The sequence below is a fragment of the Erpetoichthys calabaricus genome, chromosome 7 (genome assembly GCF_900747795.2).
Source record: "Erpetoichthys calabaricus chromosome 7, fErpCal1.3, whole genome shotgun sequence".
NCBI lineage: Eukaryota > Metazoa > Chordata > Cladistia > Polypteriformes > Polypteridae > Erpetoichthys > Erpetoichthys calabaricus.
Genome location: NC_041400.2, coordinates 26,374,890 through 26,395,013, shown reverse-complemented (window position 1 = coordinate 26,395,013; position 20,124 = coordinate 26,374,890). Strand labels below are relative to the sequence as shown.

Sequence of the window (20,124 nt, the reverse complement as noted above, 5' to 3'; positions counted from 1 at the left end):
TTTGTGGATGAAATAAAAACACAGGAGATGTGAAGGGTTTCGGGGTGAGTACCAGAAGTAAGGAAAGATTCTAGCCAGGGGGTGTCTACTTCTATAGGGAAGTATTGGGCAGTACAGTGTAAAATGTCAGGGGCCTGTAAATTGGGAAAGAGAAAGGGGGAAAAAGAGTGTAGGGCTTTGAGGAGAATGGTGTGTGGGGAAATATCTAAAGTCCAAGCTGCAAAAGAGGGTTTGGGGTAAGGGGCAATTTGACACAACAACTTGGGGGTAGAACAGAAAAAACCTTTGTCAGTCATAGAAATAGAAAGAGAAAGTTTTGTCATGAGATCTCTTCCTAAAAGGTTAACTGGACAGAGCTGATTTAAAAGAAAACGATGCAGTAAGGTATGTCTGCCAGGACGTGACTGGACTTGAAGAGGTTTTGATACTTGGAGAAGGTGAGGTTGTCCAGAAGCAGTAAGCACAGTAACAGTCTCGTTCGAGGCAGGGACCTTTGCCAGCGAGAGGGTAGATCGAGTGGCACCAGTGTCGATTAAGAAAATAGTCTCAGTGCCATCAACGAACAATGTCAGTAAAGGATCAGTCTCTGAATTATGGGTGAGCAAAGGTAGTTGAAAAGAGTGGCTGGAGGTCCCTGCGTTTTCCTATGGCCAGTATTGTTGGTCAGGGGTGTCAGAAAAAACAGGTGGAATAGGGGGAGGCGGGGGCTGTTGCTGTCTGTGAGGGCACTCCCGACGAAAATGTCCAGTTTCACCACAGGCGTAGCAAGAGTAGGAATTAACATTGGGATTAAAGGGAGAGGGAATAAAAGGATTCTTATTGTGGTCAGCAGGAGGAGCTCTAAAACCACCTCGTCCTCTTCCTCGTCCTCGTCCCCTTCCTCTAAGGCCATATCCTCGGCCTCGGTCAGGAGTATTCCTGGTATAATAGTTCATCTGTGCTGCCAATAATTTGGCATGAGAGTCCGATTCCTTCTGCTTAGTTTGTTTTTCGGCATGTTCAGCATGTCGTTTGACTTCATCAAACGCGGCACTTTCCCACCCAATACAGGAAGTGCGGACCTTGTTTTGTATATCAAGGCGCAAACCGGAAACAAAAGGTGGAACTGCAGCTCGGGTGCGGTCATCAACATTTTCCAAGCCCGAGTGATTAGCCATAAGGTCTTGAATCCTATGTGCCCATTCATCAACCGTCTCATCTCTCTTATGTTTTGCAGCAGAAATAAGGGACCAGTCCGTTCCTTTTTTATATTTTTCTGCAATATTTTGTCTCAACGCCTCCCATTGTGGGTTAAATTCGCCTTCTCCACCAATCCCCTGTCCTCGAGTTAAAGCTGGGTTCCATACCCATGGAACGTCATTGCGGACACCCCTGCAAACAGTGGCCCATGTGGTCCCAAGCTTTCGACGAAGTACCTGGGTCCATTCAGCAGCGTTAGGCTTATACATGCTATCTAACTGATCAAGTTGTTCAACAAATTTTAGTCCTCCTACTTCCTTTGGATCTGGAAGTGCATTCACGACATCCTTTAGTTCTTGGATGTCCCAGTTCCGATTTATCATAACTGTTGTGGGATTTTGGGGTCCAGCTGGATGGGCAGGGTTATAATGGGGATTGGGAACTTCTATTAAAGGGCAAGTAAGTAAAGGTGAAGGATTTGGAGAGAAAAAAGTTGGAGCTGGTTTGTGAGTGGAGGTTTGACTTCGAGTGCATTTGGAGACGGGGGTTTGTCTAGTACGGGGTGGGTCATAGTGATCTGTGCCTGGGGGATCATCGGGGGAAACTTCTGCCAGTTGTAGTGTAGGGGGGGCAGTCGGAATGGGGGATAGAGGAGGGGATAATGGAGGTGCCTGAGGTTGGTACTGAGGAGAGGAAAAAATAATAGGATAAAGGGGGTCTTTATTTGGATTATTCTTCCTTTTCCTCCCGTCTGCCTGTGGTTCAGTGCCTGTCTGAACTTTCTGTAATGTAATTAGTAATTCCTCTTTCTCCTTTTTAGCCTTTCCCTCATTTGCCCGCAACAATTCATTCTGTTTCTGTACTGCTTCTAAATTTCTGTCTTTTATTACTAATTCCCATCTATCGAACATATCCATTCGATACGGTCCACTATTATAACAACCCTGCTTATTCCTACACAGGATCTTCCTAGCTTCCTGTATTGCACTTGCATCTCCTGTCCCCTCTATCGGCCAACGCCCACCACTCTGTCTATTCCATTTCCTACATGCCTTCTTGAAATCTAAACCTGTCTTCTTTTCTATAAATTTCCTAGGAGACCCATTTTTACGGGGCGTCTGTTGATCCTCCGAAAATAATTCTTCCAGCATTAATGATTTTGATCCCCCTGTGCGGCAATTAACAGGCTTACTGTTATAAGTTTCCATTATGTCCCCTTGCTCTTCCCGGGTCCTGTATTTAATTTTCCAACTATATACTGATTCGTCTAATCCCTTGTACGTATGAATCAGCGAGGTATTAAGTGTGCCACTCACTATTCCCTTACTGTTCCCTTCTTTAGTCCCAAGGGGAGACACCCAACTATCGGTCCTGTCCCAGTTCCCAGGAGAACACGGTATTCCTATTAATATGTAGATTTATTTATTCCGTCCTAACAGCAAACCTGCAATCTGTGCTCTTTTTCTGTTTTTGTTTCTATATATATATATATATATATATATATATATATATATACCACCCCGTTACTCGTCCCGTTAGCCTGTCTGCTCACATCCCCGGATTCCAGCTCAGGTGACTTCGTGTCCGATTCGGTTCAGCAGAATACTACATCAATATGTCCAGCCGAGTCTAGGATATGGGTGAGGCCAGTATCCTTTCGTCAGACCTTTCGTATGCGTCAAACTGCTTGGGTCAAGTCTCCATCACCTTAAGCAACCCGTTGAGATATGAATATGACTAGACGGTCAACAGGAAACTCGCCCTCCCGTAATTTAGAAAATAAAAAAAATGTTCAGAAATTCCCCGGTGCTTACCTCAGCCTGGAAGTGTGCAAGCTCTGTCTGGAAATCCGTTCAGTCACCGTGGATGTAGCAAAGAGGAGACCAGGGGCTCCTCACGCAAGAACTCTTTCAGGACAGGGCAGTCCTAACTTTTGCCGGAGCTGCATGCTCTGCTGCCGGAGCTCAAGTTGACGGCAGTCCGCTGGTAAGACGGATCACTGAAATGGTCTCGCTGGAGGAGTCGACCGGCTGTCTCTTGCCCCACGTTGGGCGCCAAAAGTATCAATCCTTTATATCATCTCTTCTTACTCCACCAATCCTAAGGTAAGTTTCTATCAGTACAGAATTAACAACACTACTGACACACGCTTTCTGTTCTCTGATTTCACCTCCCTTCTTAACCCTGCACCACCTCTTTGACTGGTGACTTTGATACCTTTTTCCAGGAAAGAGTTGCTGCTATTGTCACCATCACTGTCAGTCAGTATGCCTCCTCCCAAGCATTACTTCAACTTTCTCCACAATCTCTCCACTCTCTGCCACTAACGTTTCCCATCTCCTCCAATCACCCCACCACATGTCCACTTGACCCCATTCCCTCACATTTCCTTCAGGTTTTCTCTCCCTCACTCATTTCTGCAATTACACACATCATTAACACCTTTTTCAGCTTAGGTACCTTTCCCATCATGTTCAAACATGCTCTGATAACCCCACTCCTCAAAAAACCAACACTCGATCCATCCCAATGTAACAATTATAGGTCTGTCTCTCTCCTTTCCTTTTTTCCCAAAACACTTAAACATGCAGTGTCTAGCCAAGCTTTCTTTGTAAATCATTTATTGCTAGATCTCAACCAGTCTGACAATGGTCAGCCAGCTACAGTGAGCTAGAGCGCTTCAGTTCTGATCCTTCTAGATATGAAATTCTTCTTCTCACCCTCTCTGTCATTGACATCACCAGATGTCTTCTCAGATGGTTTGAGTCCTAGCAGATCCCACCATGTGTCTTGACAAGGAGAGATGTCAAGGAGTGCAACAGACATGCACAGAGGTTCTCCAAAGATCGGTGAAGGGTCCTCTGCTCTTCACTGTCTACACCACCTCATTTGGCTCCATCATGCAATCGCATGGTTTCTCACATCAGTTCTATGCTGACAATACACAGCTGTATCTGTTGTTCCCTCCTGAGGACAACATGGTATCAGACACGTCTCCATGTCTAACTGATATTTCAACCTGGATGAAGAACCAACATCCTGGTAAAGACAGAGCTCCTTGTATATCATGGCCAGCCAGCATCTGTTCAACTCCCCATTTCTGTACAGCTTGGCTCATTGTCACTAACACTTTCCAAGTTAATGCACAATCTTGGGGTGGTGATTGATTGATTGTATTTCAATTCAATTCAATATATGTCTCTGATTGTATTCCAATTGTCTCTTATTCATGCAGATTCTCACTGTATAACAAAATCAGACCTCATCTGATTGAGTATGCATCACAACTTCTGGTTCAGGCTTTGGTCTTCTCACATCTGGATTACTGCAACTCAGCACTAGCAGGAGGACCTATATGTGCCATGAAGCCACTGCAGATGGTCCAAAATGCGTTGGACCATGTTGCTTTCAACCTGCCAAGATGTCACTTCCCTCTTCAGATCACAACGTTGGCTCCCTGTAGCAGCACACAGTAAGTTCAAATCTTTGATGCTGTCCTGCAGAGTAGTCAGTGGGCCAGCACCTATGTATATGGAGACATTGGTGAAGTGCTATGTTTCTTCTCACCCACTTGGGTCTGCCAGAGAACAGCGTCTGGTGATGCCACCTCTGCATGGTGTCAAAACTCAATCTGGACTCTTTTCATATGTGGCTCCTACTTGATGGAATGAGCTACCAACCTCCATCCGAATTGCTGACTTCCTCAAAGTGTTTAAGAAGTGATTGAAAACCCTACTGTTCTCTGGATATCTGTCTAATTGTTAAAGATGTTTTTCTGTCATATTGTTAATTCATAATGTTATGCTAGCTTTATAGCTCTTCACTTGTTCTGATCAGCTTTGGTAACCTGTCCTTCTACACTGGGCCAAAACAATCCTTAGACTGATGTTACTTGATTAAATTGAACTCTTTTGTATGTTGCTTTGAATAAAACCATCTACTAAGCATTACATATAAATGTAAAGTGAACACTTATGAGTGCGTACAAATGTAGTTCATATTTATTTACCACCCACCTGTTTATTTTAAACCACCATTTTGATTTTCCATTCTGTTTAAATATTCCTTGCTTTTAAATTATTGACTTGCATTACTACATAGTTTGTCCTTTGCAAATACTCTTTACTTTGAGTGATCTTTGTACTGTGTAGGAAATATCTGGGAAGTCTTGTTTATCTTTTTAATAGTAAATAAAAAAATCTGCTATAAAACACAACAGCCAGACCTTTTAGTGAACATTTCAACCACCAAAGCTTCACAGGTTTTGATTTCCCTAAAGCATTTATTTTTAGACTTCAATGGAAATCTTATCTGCCAGTCTGCTCTTCTTGCTCCTTATCCACACATCAAAGTCACAAAAATGTAAGTTAATTTATTAAAAATTCATTACAGGAAACTGGATAATTTATTCAGTAATCATGCAACGATCCAGTGGCATGAAAACGAGTAGGAAGTACATCAGGTAAGCTGATTTGTAATTTCTGCTAATTAAAATAGAATTACGCTTTTTCATTCTCATTCGCAAATAGAATTATGCATTTACATGAGTGTTAATGGCTGTTGCTCTGATAGCCTAAGTACTTCTGTGGCCACTCCACAAGGATGTTTTTTATCTGATCTTTTGTTTATCCTGTATAAAAAATGACTGCAGGATTTTACACAAAGATAGACACATCCTGAAATCTGCGGGCGACTCTGTCATTGTAAGTCTTCTACAAGATAAGGAAGACAGACATGAGTTTGTACAATGGTGTGATTGCTCTAATTTACGACTTAATCTTTCTAAGACAAATAATATGGTTGTAGATTTCAGGTGCTCTCCACCATCCACTGTCTCAACTTTTAATTAAAAGCAATAGTGAGAAGTTAAGCAACGGAGTGGTGGCTGTGAGGCTAAGGATCTGTGCTGGTATCCCAAAGGTTGCTGGTTCAAATCCCCGTCACTGCCAAAAGAGATCCTACTCTGCTGGGCCCTGGAGCAAGGCCCTTAACCTTCAATTGCTCCAGGGGTGCTTTACAATGGCTGACCCTGTGCTCTGACCCCAAGGGGTATGTGAAAACTAACAAATTCCTAATATAAGAGATTGTATAAGGTGAAATAAAGAACAAAAAAAAATGACACCTTTTATTGGCTAACTAGAAAGATTACAATATGCAGGCTTTCGAGGCAACTCAGGCCCCTTCTTCAGGCACGATGTGATCTACTACATCCGTAATGGCTAACACAGTACAACACCCTAGTACTTACAAGCAATACAAATATCTGGGAACAATCATTGATAACAAACTAAACTTTGATCTTAACAGAAAGGGCAGTCACAACTTTCTTACTTAGGAAACTCAACTGTTTTAAATTGGACAAAACCATAATGACACTTTTTTAGAAGTCCTTTATTGAATCCATTGTTACATTTGCCTTTATCTGTTGGTTTGACAACCTCAGCAATAAGAGTATAAGTCATCTTAACAACATTATAAAATTTGCAGTAAAATTATTAGTTCACAGCAGATCTCTATCACTGAAATGTATCATAAACAGGTTAGAAAGAAAGCCAACTCTATTCTGTCAGACAGCAGCCATCCTCTTTTCTCAGAAGTCCAGCTGTTACCATCAGGCTACAGATTTAGGTTTCCAAAGGTAAAGAGCAACAGATTGAAGTACTCTTTTATTCTTAGAGCTTTAAGCATTTTAAATTCTGTTACCTGTTTGGGATGCTGCTAAATGTTAAATTCTGCATTATTATTTTGAATACTGTTGAAAGTAATTATTCTTTTTTGTTTTGGTCCTGAGTGTGTGTTTATGCAATAACATTGGTTGTCAAATGTTGTGTCTCTGTTTATCTTTCTGATCACTGTAACAGTGTCTTCTTTTTTTGTACTTTCTTGCTTCAAACAAATTTTCCCTCTGGGATAATAAAGTCTAAACCTAAACCCCATTCCTATTGATAAAATCTACAATACAGTATAAGTAAAAAATTCACTGTACTGTGTATACATGACAATACTACTAGTACTACCAATATTACTGTGAGCAGACATGTTTTTCAATCAAATTTATTTTTTAATTTGGAGGCACCTTCCTATAAATTCATTTTATATCTAAGACTACTTTTAATTTTGAAATAATATATATTTACTATAAAAACCTATTTGTCTCAACTTGTTTTTTCTTTTATGTGTTTTGTACTAAAAATGGAAAGAAAGGTTAAAGGTAGAGAGGCGTTAAAAAAAGGTCATAGATGAGGCATTTGTGTCTTTATGTTACATTACCAGCATAAGTGACATTAATTTAAACGTGACATTACTGTGGTCGAGTTTGACAACTCTGCATCTTAGTACACACAGTGTGGTATACTGGGTCCGTGGCTCAGAAGTGCTTCCTTCAGGAATTGTTCCGACACTGGAAGCATTTCTGGGTGCATCTTAAAAGGGAGTCTGCCTCTCACCTCAGGGAGTTGGAGTCGGGAGGCGAAGGACAGCACTTGCTGGGAGGAAGAAAATTAGGAAGAAGGATGAGACAGAATTTAAATTTTCTGTCCAGTAAAACAGATCAAGAAGGCCTGTAAAGGTACTTTAGTATAATAAAATACACTCTGTTTGAACCTGTGACAGTAGTGTAGTGTCTGTTGTGCTGGAGATTTGAGGTGCAGCTACTTCACTATACACATATATACTGGTATATTGGTATATATTGGTTCCCCTTACGGGAATTGAAAACCTTGGATGTCAGTGCTTGAGGCGAAGCCTCTGATGTTGTATTACAGTGGCTGGTCGCTTACTTGACAGGGTGAAGATCGGAGTATAGCATTCATAGGTCTGAATCGCAATCTGATTATGCAAATGGCTAACTACCAGGTAACACTTGTGGCTGGTCAGCCAGTTGGCAAACATCTGTCACGTCATCTCAGTTGCGAGAAGCAGATTATAGATATGTGATACAGTACCTGGCAAATAATACAAGGAGTACACAACACGTATTTCACCAAGCAGGGCATGCGGTGGGTGAAACCTTAACCCTAATCATCTTCCTTTGATGATGACACCTGGTAGGTTGTCGAAAACTTAGGAATAAAATACTATTTTAAGATACCTGATTTTTTACCTCATTTTCTCCCTTTGTGGATTACTAGTTACTAATATGTAAACCATATCACAGACCTTCACTTACATACAGTATATATATATATATATATATATATATATAAACAACTTTTAAGGGTTGGGGAGTCCGTCCCCGTATACTATAAAGTACTATAAAGTACAAAAAACGGTCAGTCATCAAGTACATCAAAAAAGGACAATGAGTATAGCGAAACACGGACATTTTATGAGGTGGGAACGAAAGTGGGAATGCTGGGAAAGGAGGAGCTGAGGATCTTGGGATGGCGTGGCATCATCATTACAGGACCAGAGGAAATAAAGGAACCCGGAAGCGGTTTGGACTTCTGGCTAGGGTTTTGGAGACAAATTCAAGGCGGTGTTTTCTCATCTTTCCTGTTGAAATAAAGAGAGAGCGGTTAGCACACTGTCGCTGTCCCCTGCTGCTCATTGGGTCCTTTAGCTGCTCCCTAATCGCTTGTGTGTGACAATATCTATCTATCTATCTATCTATCTATACATTTCCTTCACAATGAAACTGCCCTGTAGTAAACTGGCATCTCACCCAGAGCTTGACCCCACCTTGTACCCACTGCTACCATGGTAGGCTTTGCTCCCTGCAACTATATACAGGAAAAGGTTGTTCATAAAATAGATGGATGGAACAATTTATAAGAATATCACTGACCATGTTTTAATATTTATACAGTCTAAACATACAGAAAGTACATTACAAAAATATAGAACAGCTGGGTGCTGTATTGTTAGTGCTGTATTGTTAATAGTTAAGAATTGTTTCTTGCATGTTATTCATTTAAGTTTTCATTCATTTCATATTTCATTGTTATTGCAGTGGCATCATTTGCATTTTCATTTCTTTTTATGAGTGCCACTTATTTTGTGTGTTGTGTCACAGTTATGCTGCTTGAGTGACCTATGACATCATGGTGGCTATAATAAATAAGATCACTGCTCACGTTAGGCATTCAAACTTGTAATGTATTTATTTAAGGGAAGACTCTACAAGAGACTAGTGCTTGAATAATTTAAACAATTTCTAGTGAAAACAGTTCTGATTTTGACATGAGGTTTGGTTTAGTTCCTTTATTTTGCTAAAATGTTACAAGCATCTTTTGTCTTGCTAACCTACACTTATATACCTGACTGCCTAGCTCTTAATGTATCATTTACATTTAAATTCAATTGAATTCAATGAAATAAAGTACCTTTCAGTCATTTTTGAGCAGAACACAAGATATAATGAAGTCACTGAATTATTTAAAAGAAGATCTGTGTTGCATTATGAGCATCATCCAAAAAATCAGAGTGCCCTTGGCAAAACAACTATTGGCTAGAAGAAGCAGGACTATGAAGGTTTCCTTGTAGGTTGATCTCATTATTATTTTAATTTCTGCAGTCACACAGTGCTCTGTCAGCCCAGGAGACCGAATTGAATGTGGCTTCCCTGGCATCAGTGCGAAGACATGTGAAGACAGAGGCTGCTGTTTTGATTCCTCCATTGCTGGTGTAAAATGGTGTTTCCATCCAAAAGGTAATTTATGATTGATGACACAACAGGCCAAAGATGCACACTATTTATTGGCTAAACCTTTCAACAAGTCCAATGACTATTTCAAAATTAATCATGAGGCAGTTTGGACTAATTAAAGCCACGAATTTATGGAATACCTAATACTACATATTTTTTCCATAAGAAGAAATAAACTTTAGAGTAGGAAAACAACAAACTTGTAGTAATGCATGTGACCTGCATGAGGTGGGTTAAGAATGAAAGCTGGGCATTGTATATTAATCCTACTTTGCACTGGTTAATTTAATTAGTGCAATGTGACCCCTTTCTCCGAATGTTAGATCTTTAATATCCTGGTTCTTGTGGAATAATAAAAGACCTCACATTAAATACCAATCTTTAATTTGAAACTGATCTGAGGGAGTGTAACTGATCAACATTTTTGGCATTAATTCGTTTTACTTCATCGTTTCTTGGTGCTCGGATTGCCCATGTACTCATTTTTTCTGTTGATAACCCTTTGTGATGAAATTCTTCAATAAGATTTGGATATAATACATCTTCTTTAATTGGGAACTTAAAGTGAGGAAAATGTTAAAATTTATAAGAGCTGAGAGAGCAAGAGCTGTGTCTTTCAATAGCATTCACACAAATGTAAGGTGAGAGGACCGTGTGCGTAGTTGTCTATGGTTGTGGGACTTGAAAACATCTCATGGCCAAAGTCTCGACTCGCGGGACTTGAAAAAATCTTCCAAAAATTCTCATCTAGTTGCAGGATTTTTTTATATAATAGAGAAATATGTTATATTTATATCCCTATTTTGGGCCTTTGTCCCCCATTATTTTAGATTTTGTTTGCTAAGACGTTGATAGGTATGGAAGGAAATGTTCCAGATTCTGAAGATGGAAGGCTTACAAAGATATGCCTTGTTACTTTCCTGTCAATCTTATCCACACGCAGCATACCATACTGTAAAATTTTCATGCTGCTTATCATCACAGTAGTGAACAGTGTGGAAAATAAGACAGATTTAGGAGAGATTAAGAGGGACTGTTGAGAGACATGTAAAAGAGCGCAAACAAACGTAGAAATGCTGACTACTTGCCCTTTGCAGAAGTTTAACCATGAAGAGAAGACAATGTCAGCAGTGCCCTTTGCAGACTTTATCGAAAACAGTATACCAAAATAGTCTTTGAAGTTAATAACGTCTTTACAAATGCAGCATTGTTGTTGAATTGGCTCCTGGTACAAAAAAATTCAACACACTTCACACAAGCAATGAATGTAAAAGCTTATTTCACACAAACGCTGATAACGCACTCATTATGGAGACTGCAGTTGCAGATATTGTGCTTGCGCCTTGAAAATGAGCTTCCGGTGCAGTGGTTAGAAATCAACTGAACTGTGCAGCTGCTGTGATGACAGATGAAGTGCTGATGCGGATGGTGAGAATCCATTTTAAGCTCTGGGTGGTGTAGGGTCTCATATTTCTTATATTTTTGTTCATTCAGTTTCTTTGGTAACTCGGGTGTTGGTGAACACTGGCATGTCACTCAAAACGTTGTGGCTTGTCACCTTTGACACGCGTGTTGTAGGTTCGCCATCTTTGGTTTAGGCCGCAGGGGTTCTCAATGTCGGTCCTGGGGGCCCACTGTGGTTCAGGTTTTTGTTCCGACCAGATTCCTAATCAGTGACAATATCTGATAACACTGAGCTCAATTAATTAGGAGACATTTTTTTTTCTCTTCACTTAATCTTCATTAAGAAAGCACCACAGCATGTTTTACATTTATAAGACATTTAGGAATATTTCTGCTTTTGCTAGAGATTTAAATGCTTAACTCTCTTTTGTTGATTTCATTATATTTTGCCCTTTCTCTGTGCAGTTTGCTCCCTTCATTGTATCCTAATAATGACAACCAGTGGAGCAGACAGCCAGGCAAACAACAAGGCTGCAACTACTTCAGCGTTAGACACACTAATTAGAAAATAATGAATTAATTAAACAATTAGAACACTCTGCAAAAAACAGAATGAAAATCAAGATGAAAATATTGTTAAAAAGAAAACAAAATACATTATTCTAATATAACTGCTTGGTACATTTTAATACACCAAACTTAGTTTTTTAATTTCTACATTTTTCCCAAAACACAGAATTTGACAAATTACAGTTCACTTAATTACCCCAGGAGTCCAATTAAAAATAGAAGATGTTTGAACAAAAACCTGCAGCCACAGTGGGCCCCCAGGACCGACATTGAGAACCCCTGGTTTAGGGGTTTAAATCAAAAACTGAGAAAACAATTGTTGTCATTGGACACAAGTATTTTTATTTTCGATTGATTGTATTTATAATGGACAGTATAGTAGTTAATGCTGCATGACTCCAGAGACATGAGTTCCAATCCCAGCCTGCACACTGCGCATGTGATGTTCTTCCAGCCCCAGTGTCTATTTGGGTTTTCCTTTCACACCCCAAAGACGTGCTTGTTAGGTGAAAGGTCAACTCTAACTTGGCCTGGTGTGAATGTATGCCTGAGTGTGCCCTGCGATCAACTGCCACCCTACCCAGGATGCCATGTTGCACTTGTTTCTGCATGAATCACCTCTGGTGCCATGGAATCCTGATCTGCATAAACTATTTGGGTGGACAACATTTATGGTTTAAAAGATCTGATAATTAAGCAATGCATACATACACATTTGTAGTGGTCTATAACTGTAAAATAGTGGAGTAATATTTGAAGGAGCTTAAGCTCATAAAGTGAATCACTCATAGTATTTATTAAATAATAATAAACAGAACTTTGAGGATGCTAATTGCAATCTGATCCAGATTTAGAGAAATCCTCTCCCCCATGAAGCCCACAAGAGTCTCTCTACAGCCAGTTCTAGTGATTTACACAGACAAACTAATTGCATTTCAGTCCAACTTTCTTCACACAATTTCCATTCTGTGACTTTACATTCTCACCAAATTCAGTTATGCATCCCCACACATTTCTGTTTTTTTTCCCTATGCAGGAGAAACTTCAGTGAAGGAGAGGTCAGTGCCCGTGCAACATTTTGAAAAATATTTATTTCTGTATTTATTTTACCTTTAGTAAGCCCGGTGTGTGAAGTTCAGCCTAATCAGCGTGCTGAGTGCGGATACGCAGGGATTTCGGTCAAAGAATGCAACAGTAGGGGATGCTGCTTTGACTCTCGAACACCGAATGTCAAATGGTGCTTTCATGCTAAAGAGCAAGCGCCTCAATGTAAGTTCTATATTCTGATTTTAATATATATACAGTGTATACATTAACTGTGCTACCCATCTAAAACGGGTTGAATTCTAAATGATCAATGTAGACTTCAGAGCTAATCTTTGCAGTGCACCATGCAATGCATATGTCTCTCTCATATGACATTTGGTATGGGATGCATAAAAGCAGTGTTAATGTTTGTGATGCGCCATCTGTTGGAGTGGCAAATGCAATGTATTTTATTACTAAAAATGTCTGTCATGCACCATCCATTGGAATGAAAAAGACATAGCATCCAGACGGACACATAGACACTTATGCTTTTAATAAGGTGGATTAAGTACACACTTAAAAATAAAGGTGCCAGAGGGGTTCTTCAGAGCCGTGCCATAGAGGAATATTCCCAAAGACCCCTCCACATGAATGTTCCAGAAAGAACTTTTACTTATTTAGATCTGTAACATGCTCCATATGGTAAGTGAGCATGAATGAATGGTAACAGGTTTGTGAAATACCAAAGGCTCATAACTTTAAAAGGACTCTCACTGCATGCAATAACACACACTAACTTAAGGTTTTCTTAATCTCTTAGTGTCCTGCTATTTCATTACCAAACATTAAAGATTTTGTTTCTTTCTACATATTAGAATGTTTTTCGAATCACAAAGAACTAACTGCATTTTTAGAATGAAATGGTGTTTTGTCAAGCAATCATTCTACAAGGAAACACACAACCCAGTAAAGAACCATTCTTTTTAAGAGTGTAGTCAACATTGTCACCACCAACCTATAATATTCCCTCAGTTTAAAAATCATCTATTAAAAATATTTTGGGAAATATTTGCACCAGACTTACAGTAAGTTCATGACAATTTGCAACAAGCTATCAACCTTTAAAATTTGCTACTTCTTCTTTTGAGACGACTTTCTCTTTCTACTGCCTATTTGGTTTTTCTCATTCCCCTTTGGACATGTTACGCTTAGTATAAAGTTCAGTAATTCACTTTTCCTAAAAGTAGTGATTTCTTTCTTCTCAGCCTCTCCAGTCCTTATGTACTAATAAAGCTCATGCAGTATTTTGGTACATTATTACTTGTACTTGACCTAAACAGCCTTAGCAATGAATGATTGGTTGTTAATAACAATATGGATGACTTCTGCCTCTGTTTGACCAAACCAATTTCTTTTTCTTTTTGGTTCATTTTTATACAGACACGCAGTGTGTTGTTGAGCCCAGAGAACGGTCTGAGTGTGGTTTCCCTGGCATCTCTGCAAAGCAGTGTGAAGACAGGGGCTGCTGTTTTGATTCCTCGGTTCCCAATGTTATATGGTGTTTCCGTCCAAAAGGTGAATTGCATGATGAGATATGGCAAGGACTGGGCAGAATCTGAATATATTTATTTTGATCACTTTATTTAACTCCCCACCCTCATCTGCAAGCATGCTGTAAATCAATCATTTTATTGTATAACACTTTTCATAATGGCTGCTGCCAATGGGGTAGCTTATGCAGTCTAGATCTGCATATTCTTTTCCCAACAGAGAATCCTGCGCTTCCCTTAAATCAACATAAACCAACTTAAATCATCTTAAATCACCAGCAGCTATTGAGTCCTCCATTACATGGCTTTAGGGGAAGCATGATCTGTCGACAATTGTGTTCTGTGAAAACAACTCTTCTCTGTATAATTCTGAGCATTCTGGCACGCATATGATACCAACGATTTGTTTTTTTGCCGAAGGGTTTTCTACTCTTCTTGTGGGTTTTTCGTTGGGGTAGGAGACATGCTTCATACTGTTTGTGTGTAGTTGGGTCATAAGGGTTTTTCACCACAGCAATTTTTAAAAATGTAGGTTCCTGCCAACCAGATAACTAGAAGATCCTGCCGACTACACTATTTGTGACTACTAGGGGGTGTTGTAGATCCCCAACCCTTTGACACAACTACACAGACAAATGTTCAAATAATCCCTTTAATTAAACAGAAATTACCTCTGTGGGAGTCTTCTTCCACAATATAATAAACTTCTTTCTTTTTCCTCCACTCATCCCCAATGAGTTTTATCTCTCCTCCACACCGACTCCAATTATCCAATTGAGGTGAAGAAGCTCCTTTTATGCTGGAATTGGGAATACTTCCATAGCCATAGCCACAACATTGCATAGTGGTAACATTTATGGGTTGGACAGAAGCGCCTCAAAGCAGGGACACCTACTCTTGGCAGCTCCCTCTGGTGGCACAATGGCATCCAGCAGGCAGGCCGCCTAATGGAGCTATAATTCCCAGGTTGCCCCACAGGTATGAACATGGGCACTTCAGTAAAGGATGCTGCCACTTAATGCTTTGGAGGAGTACATAACCCCAAGAGGTAATCAACCCCTGCCCTTCTGCTTCGCTGTCATGCCTGGAGAACGTAGCACAAACTGTCCCGGTCAGGATATCCATTCCTTTAGAGCCTCCATCCACAACATGGACTTTCCTACCAGGCAGTGGATGTTGTTGTAACAAGAAATTGTTCATTGATGCAGATTCTTAGTGTTAGATAGGGATTAATTGGCTGCAATGAAAACAAATCAGTGGAGTGAGCTACTGCATGTCCTGGAGGACTCCTCCTGCTTTAATGAAGTATGAGGGAATCACAGATAGCATACTGTATTATCTTTAGTCTGCCTCCAACTCTTTGTCATTTCTTTCTCATAGTAAGCCCAGTCTGTGAGGTTCAGCCTCAACGGCGTGCCGAGTGTGGATACCCGGGCATTACTATTGCAGAATGCAACAGTAGAGGATGCTGCTTAGACTCTCGCATACCGAATGTCAAGTGGTGCTTTCACTCTAATGAACTATCTCCTCAATGTGAGTACAGACATTTGTTTGTTAATTTAGTGACCATTAGATAATAAAATTATACTGGATGAAATGAACTGGTATAAATGTAACTAAAGGAGCGTGAGCAATAGAACATTCAAAAAATTTTGATGAGAAGAGGGCAACCAGCCCAACAAAGCATACCAGTTCTATTCACCTAATGTATCCAAAATTACATCTGGTAGAGTTTTAAAAGTCCCCTAATATTTCATTATATACCGCACATTTTATCCATGAGTCTATGATTCACTGCGTGAAGAAATCTTTCTGAGGATTAGAAGGATCTATCTGTGTCCCGTGTTGTTGTTGATGAACAGATTTTAAAATAACAGCTTTGATTCCCTGTACCCTTCATAAATTTAAACACTTCAGTCATGTCACCTCTTAATCTCTGTTTGCTTAAACTGAAAAGGCTCAGCATCTTCAGTCTTTCCTCAAAGCTTATATCTGACAGTCCTGGAACCAACCTAGTCACTCTTCTCCTTGAACTTTCTCTATTGCTGCTTTTCTATAATACGACCAAGATTGTAGATGGCCTCACAGATGTGTTCAATAGCTTCAGTATAAGCCCTCCATGACTTTACTCCAATATCCTACTCGTTTTATCAATTGCCTCTGGGCACTGCTTGAATGTGGACAATAAAGACCCCCAGGTCCTTCTCATCAGGTGTAGCTTTTTAAATTTCAACCCCCCGCATTGTCCATTCACAGCTAACATTGCACCCATTTTTGTAGGATTTTCATGGTCACCGTGTGTTTCCTGTGGTTTTCCTTTCTAAATCCAATGGCGTTTCAAATAGCAGCTCAGGCGCTTGGTTACATATTGTTTCCAAAAATTAAGCAAGCCTAGTAAAGGAATGATTTTGGCCTGTAACTGTCTGAACTGTTCTTTTTCATTTTTATACAGACCTACAATGTGTTGTTGAACCACAAGAAAGGTCTGAATGTGGGTTCACTGGCATCTCTGCAAAGCAGTGTGAAGACAGAGGCTGCTGCTTTGATTCAAGCATTCCTAATGTAAAATGGTGTTTCCGTCCCAAAGGTGAATCACATGATATCATAGAACAAATACTGTACAGGCAGAATTAAGATTTGTGTGGTTACCACTTGTATGATTTGTCATCCTCGTGTAACTCCTCACTCTATTTCTAAACACACTCTAGTGATACTTTTTGCATTTAAATGACCACATTTGTATTTTACGCACCTTCTGACTCCACAGCCTCATTCCTAGTGCTACACTGGAGTGTTATAAAAACGTACTAGATATGGGAACACTAGAGTCTAAGGAGCTGTGGCATACTAAAGACAAATGAATATTTATTAAAGAGGTAGTTTTCTCTTTTTAATTTATACTTAAATACTAAATAAACTGAATAGCTTTGGCCTGTGTAAATTATTATTGGGCTAATGCATGTTTTAGGGGAAAGTTCCTTTTTAAACTTCAGGGGCACAATGGAGAGTGCATTGCTATAATCAGCAGACGGGAGGTTGAATGCAGAAAGTATGCCATTGGTCTAACAGTCTTGAATTAGAAGTACTTCCAGATCTTTGTTTTCACTTTATTATTCTATGTAAATACAGCATATATTTTTTCCATATACACATACACGTATATATGCTGATCAATAGAGTAAAGTTCCACATAAAAAATGATTTCACATTGTAATATATTCTAAAAAAAATATACTATTTAACCATTTTATTGACAAATATGTATGCATATTGTAACTATTTGTCCAGTTGATAAGGTGTCTTCAGCGGCAGGGATGGCACATTAGTCTAATAGGATAGAGGTAGAGCCTGTCAAAAGCCTGGGAGGAAGGATGTGGTATCTCTTGCAATTGTAAGAGGGGTTTCAGACAAAAACTTTCTGAGGGCACCAGAGCAAATGCGTGTGTGTGTGTGGTGCATTGGATGGAAGAGTGGGAGTTCACCCAATAATATAGAAGGCAGATAAGCCCAAGAAGATAATAGTGAGTTCCTATGGATGAACCCTTTGAGGGGGAGCAAGAGTATGGAGGCCTAGCTGGAGGTCACATTGTCATGTAACGGTAGATGTGACACTGCTGGTTAAGGAGGAGAACAGACATAAGAACATAAGAAATCTGAAAACAAGTGGAGACCATTCAGTCCATTAAGCTAGCTTGTTTATCTAATGGCCAAGCTGTCCCAATATCTCATCCAGATACTTCTTAACGGTTGTAATGGTTTCTGTTACGTGCCTTGGTAGTTCATGCCAGATTGCCACTAGTCTTTCAGTTACAAAAGTGCTTTCTGGCTTCAGTCAGAGATGTTGCATTGCAGGCTTAGCTAAGTTGTGTGCTGACCTGGTAGTGCTAAATTCAGGGAGAGCCACCCAAAACCCCAGAAGTGACCCCTGGATATAGTTTAAAAGCTACCTTGAAACAAAAGCTCAACAAAGCTGAAGTCAGGAGGTGAGCTGAGATGAAGATTATTTGGTGGGAAGAAAGGAGGCCACAGACTTTCAGAGAGTGTGAAAAAGATTCTTGAGGAGAGATGGAGGGCTTTATCGTAGGGTCATGAGATGGGAAAATGGAGCTGCAACCCGACATAACTGACAGAATAAAAGACCATCCAGGATGTCCCAGATGGGGACAGTAGGGGTATTCCTTTTAGCATTGTTGCTTTAAAACATGTTTTATCCTTTGTCTATCCTTCACTTTTGTGTTTGTTTTAAATAAGCCATTCCTGTTACGTTCATTCTGGTCTTAATGGATTATTGGAACTATTTCCATTTTTCAAATGTATACTTTTATTCAAATGTATCATTTATTTATGTTTTTTAATAGTAAACCAAGTCTGTGAAGTTCATCCTTATCAACGTGCTGAGTGTGGATACCCAGGGATTTCTGCCGCAGAATGCAACAGTAGAGGATGCTGCTTTGACTCCCGTACACCGAATGTCAAGTGGTGCTTTCATTCTGGGGAGCAGCCACCTCAATGTGAGTACTGACATTTGTTTATTAATATATTAACAGATATAAGTTATAATTAAATGATTTAACTGGCCTTAGTATATTTACAAGTTAATAAGAATTGGAACATTAGAACTATTTTCATGACAATAGGCCATTAAGACAACAAAGCTCATCAGTCCTATTTACCTAATTTCTACAATATGGCATCAGAAAAAATTGTTGAAGGATCCCAAAGTCATGAGCCCATCTGGGTGAGTTTTGCATGTTCCCCATTTGTTTCCGCTTGGTTTCAGCAATGACCTGAGGTAGAACCTTAAAGTCCAATGGTATTTTTGATAGCAGGTAAGATGCTTATTAGTTATTGTTGCAAAAATAGCCAACACCAGTAAAGGAATGATTTCGGCCTGTAACTATCGGAACTGTTCTTTTTCATTTTTATGCAGACATGCAATGTGTTGTTGAACCACAACAAAGGGTTGAATGCGGGTTCGCTGGCATCACTGCAAAGCAATGTGAAGACAGAGGCTGCTGCTTTGATTCAGCCATTCCTGATGTAAAATGGTGTTTCCATCCTAAAGGTGAATACAGTAACACGATATCATAGAACAAATACGGGCAGAATGAAAATCTGTGTTTATCATTTGGATTGCATGATTTGTCTTTCTCATTTAACTCCTCACTCCATTTCTAAACACTCTAGCAAAAATGTTTACATTTAAATGGCCACATTTATGCCTTCTGTAGCTGAATTCCTTGTGTTACTTCAGAGTGTTACAAAAACATTTGGGAATGCTAGAGCTAAAGGAGCTGTGTCATAGTATAAACAAGTGAATACTTACTGAACTCATCATTTACTCTTTTTAATTTATAATGAATACTGACAAAAGCTGTTCGACTTATTTACTATAAAGGGCACAAAGAGAGTTGATGGACAAATACATTTTTGGAGGGAAGGTTCCTTTCTAAAGTTATAGGAAAAATGAGAAGTAGGCTGCTATCATGAGCAAATTGCAGGTTTCATGCAGCAAGTGTGCTACTAGTTTAATAGCCCTGAATTAGAAGAACTTTGTTTTCACTTTATTGTTCTACATATAAATATATATTTTCTATACAAACACACACACACACATATATGGTGACCCTGTATAATTGGAGGAGCAAAAACAAAAAACACAAAGTAAATACAGAGTAGTCTTTGACTGTAATACTGAGTAGGAACTGAAACAAGATGGCAGATTTCTGGGTTATGAGTTCAAGA

At 39.6% G+C, this 20,124-nt stretch overlaps 1 protein-coding gene across 1 annotated transcript in view; it reads left to right on the top strand.

The window, feature by feature from the left end:
* The first annotated feature begins 5,371 nt into the window (after positions 1-5,371).
* Positions 5,372-20,124, top strand: part of LOC114654397 (integumentary mucin C.1-like) — a 32,483-nt gene continuing 17,730 nt past the window's right edge. The window contains exons 1-8 of the mRNA XM_028804927.2: positions 5,372-5,541; positions 9,695-9,829; positions 12,917-13,069; positions 14,270-14,404; positions 15,760-15,912; positions 16,832-16,966; positions 18,738-18,890; positions 19,310-19,444. Coding sequence (XP_028660760.1) covers positions 5,478-5,541; positions 9,695-9,829; positions 12,917-13,069; positions 14,270-14,404; positions 15,760-15,912; positions 16,832-16,966; positions 18,738-18,890; positions 19,310-19,444 — 1,063 coding nt within the window. The 5' untranslated portion in view covers positions 5,372-5,477. The remainder of the gene's footprint in view (positions 5,542-9,694; positions 9,830-12,916; positions 13,070-14,269; positions 14,405-15,759; positions 15,913-16,831; positions 16,967-18,737; positions 18,891-19,309; positions 19,445-20,124) is intronic.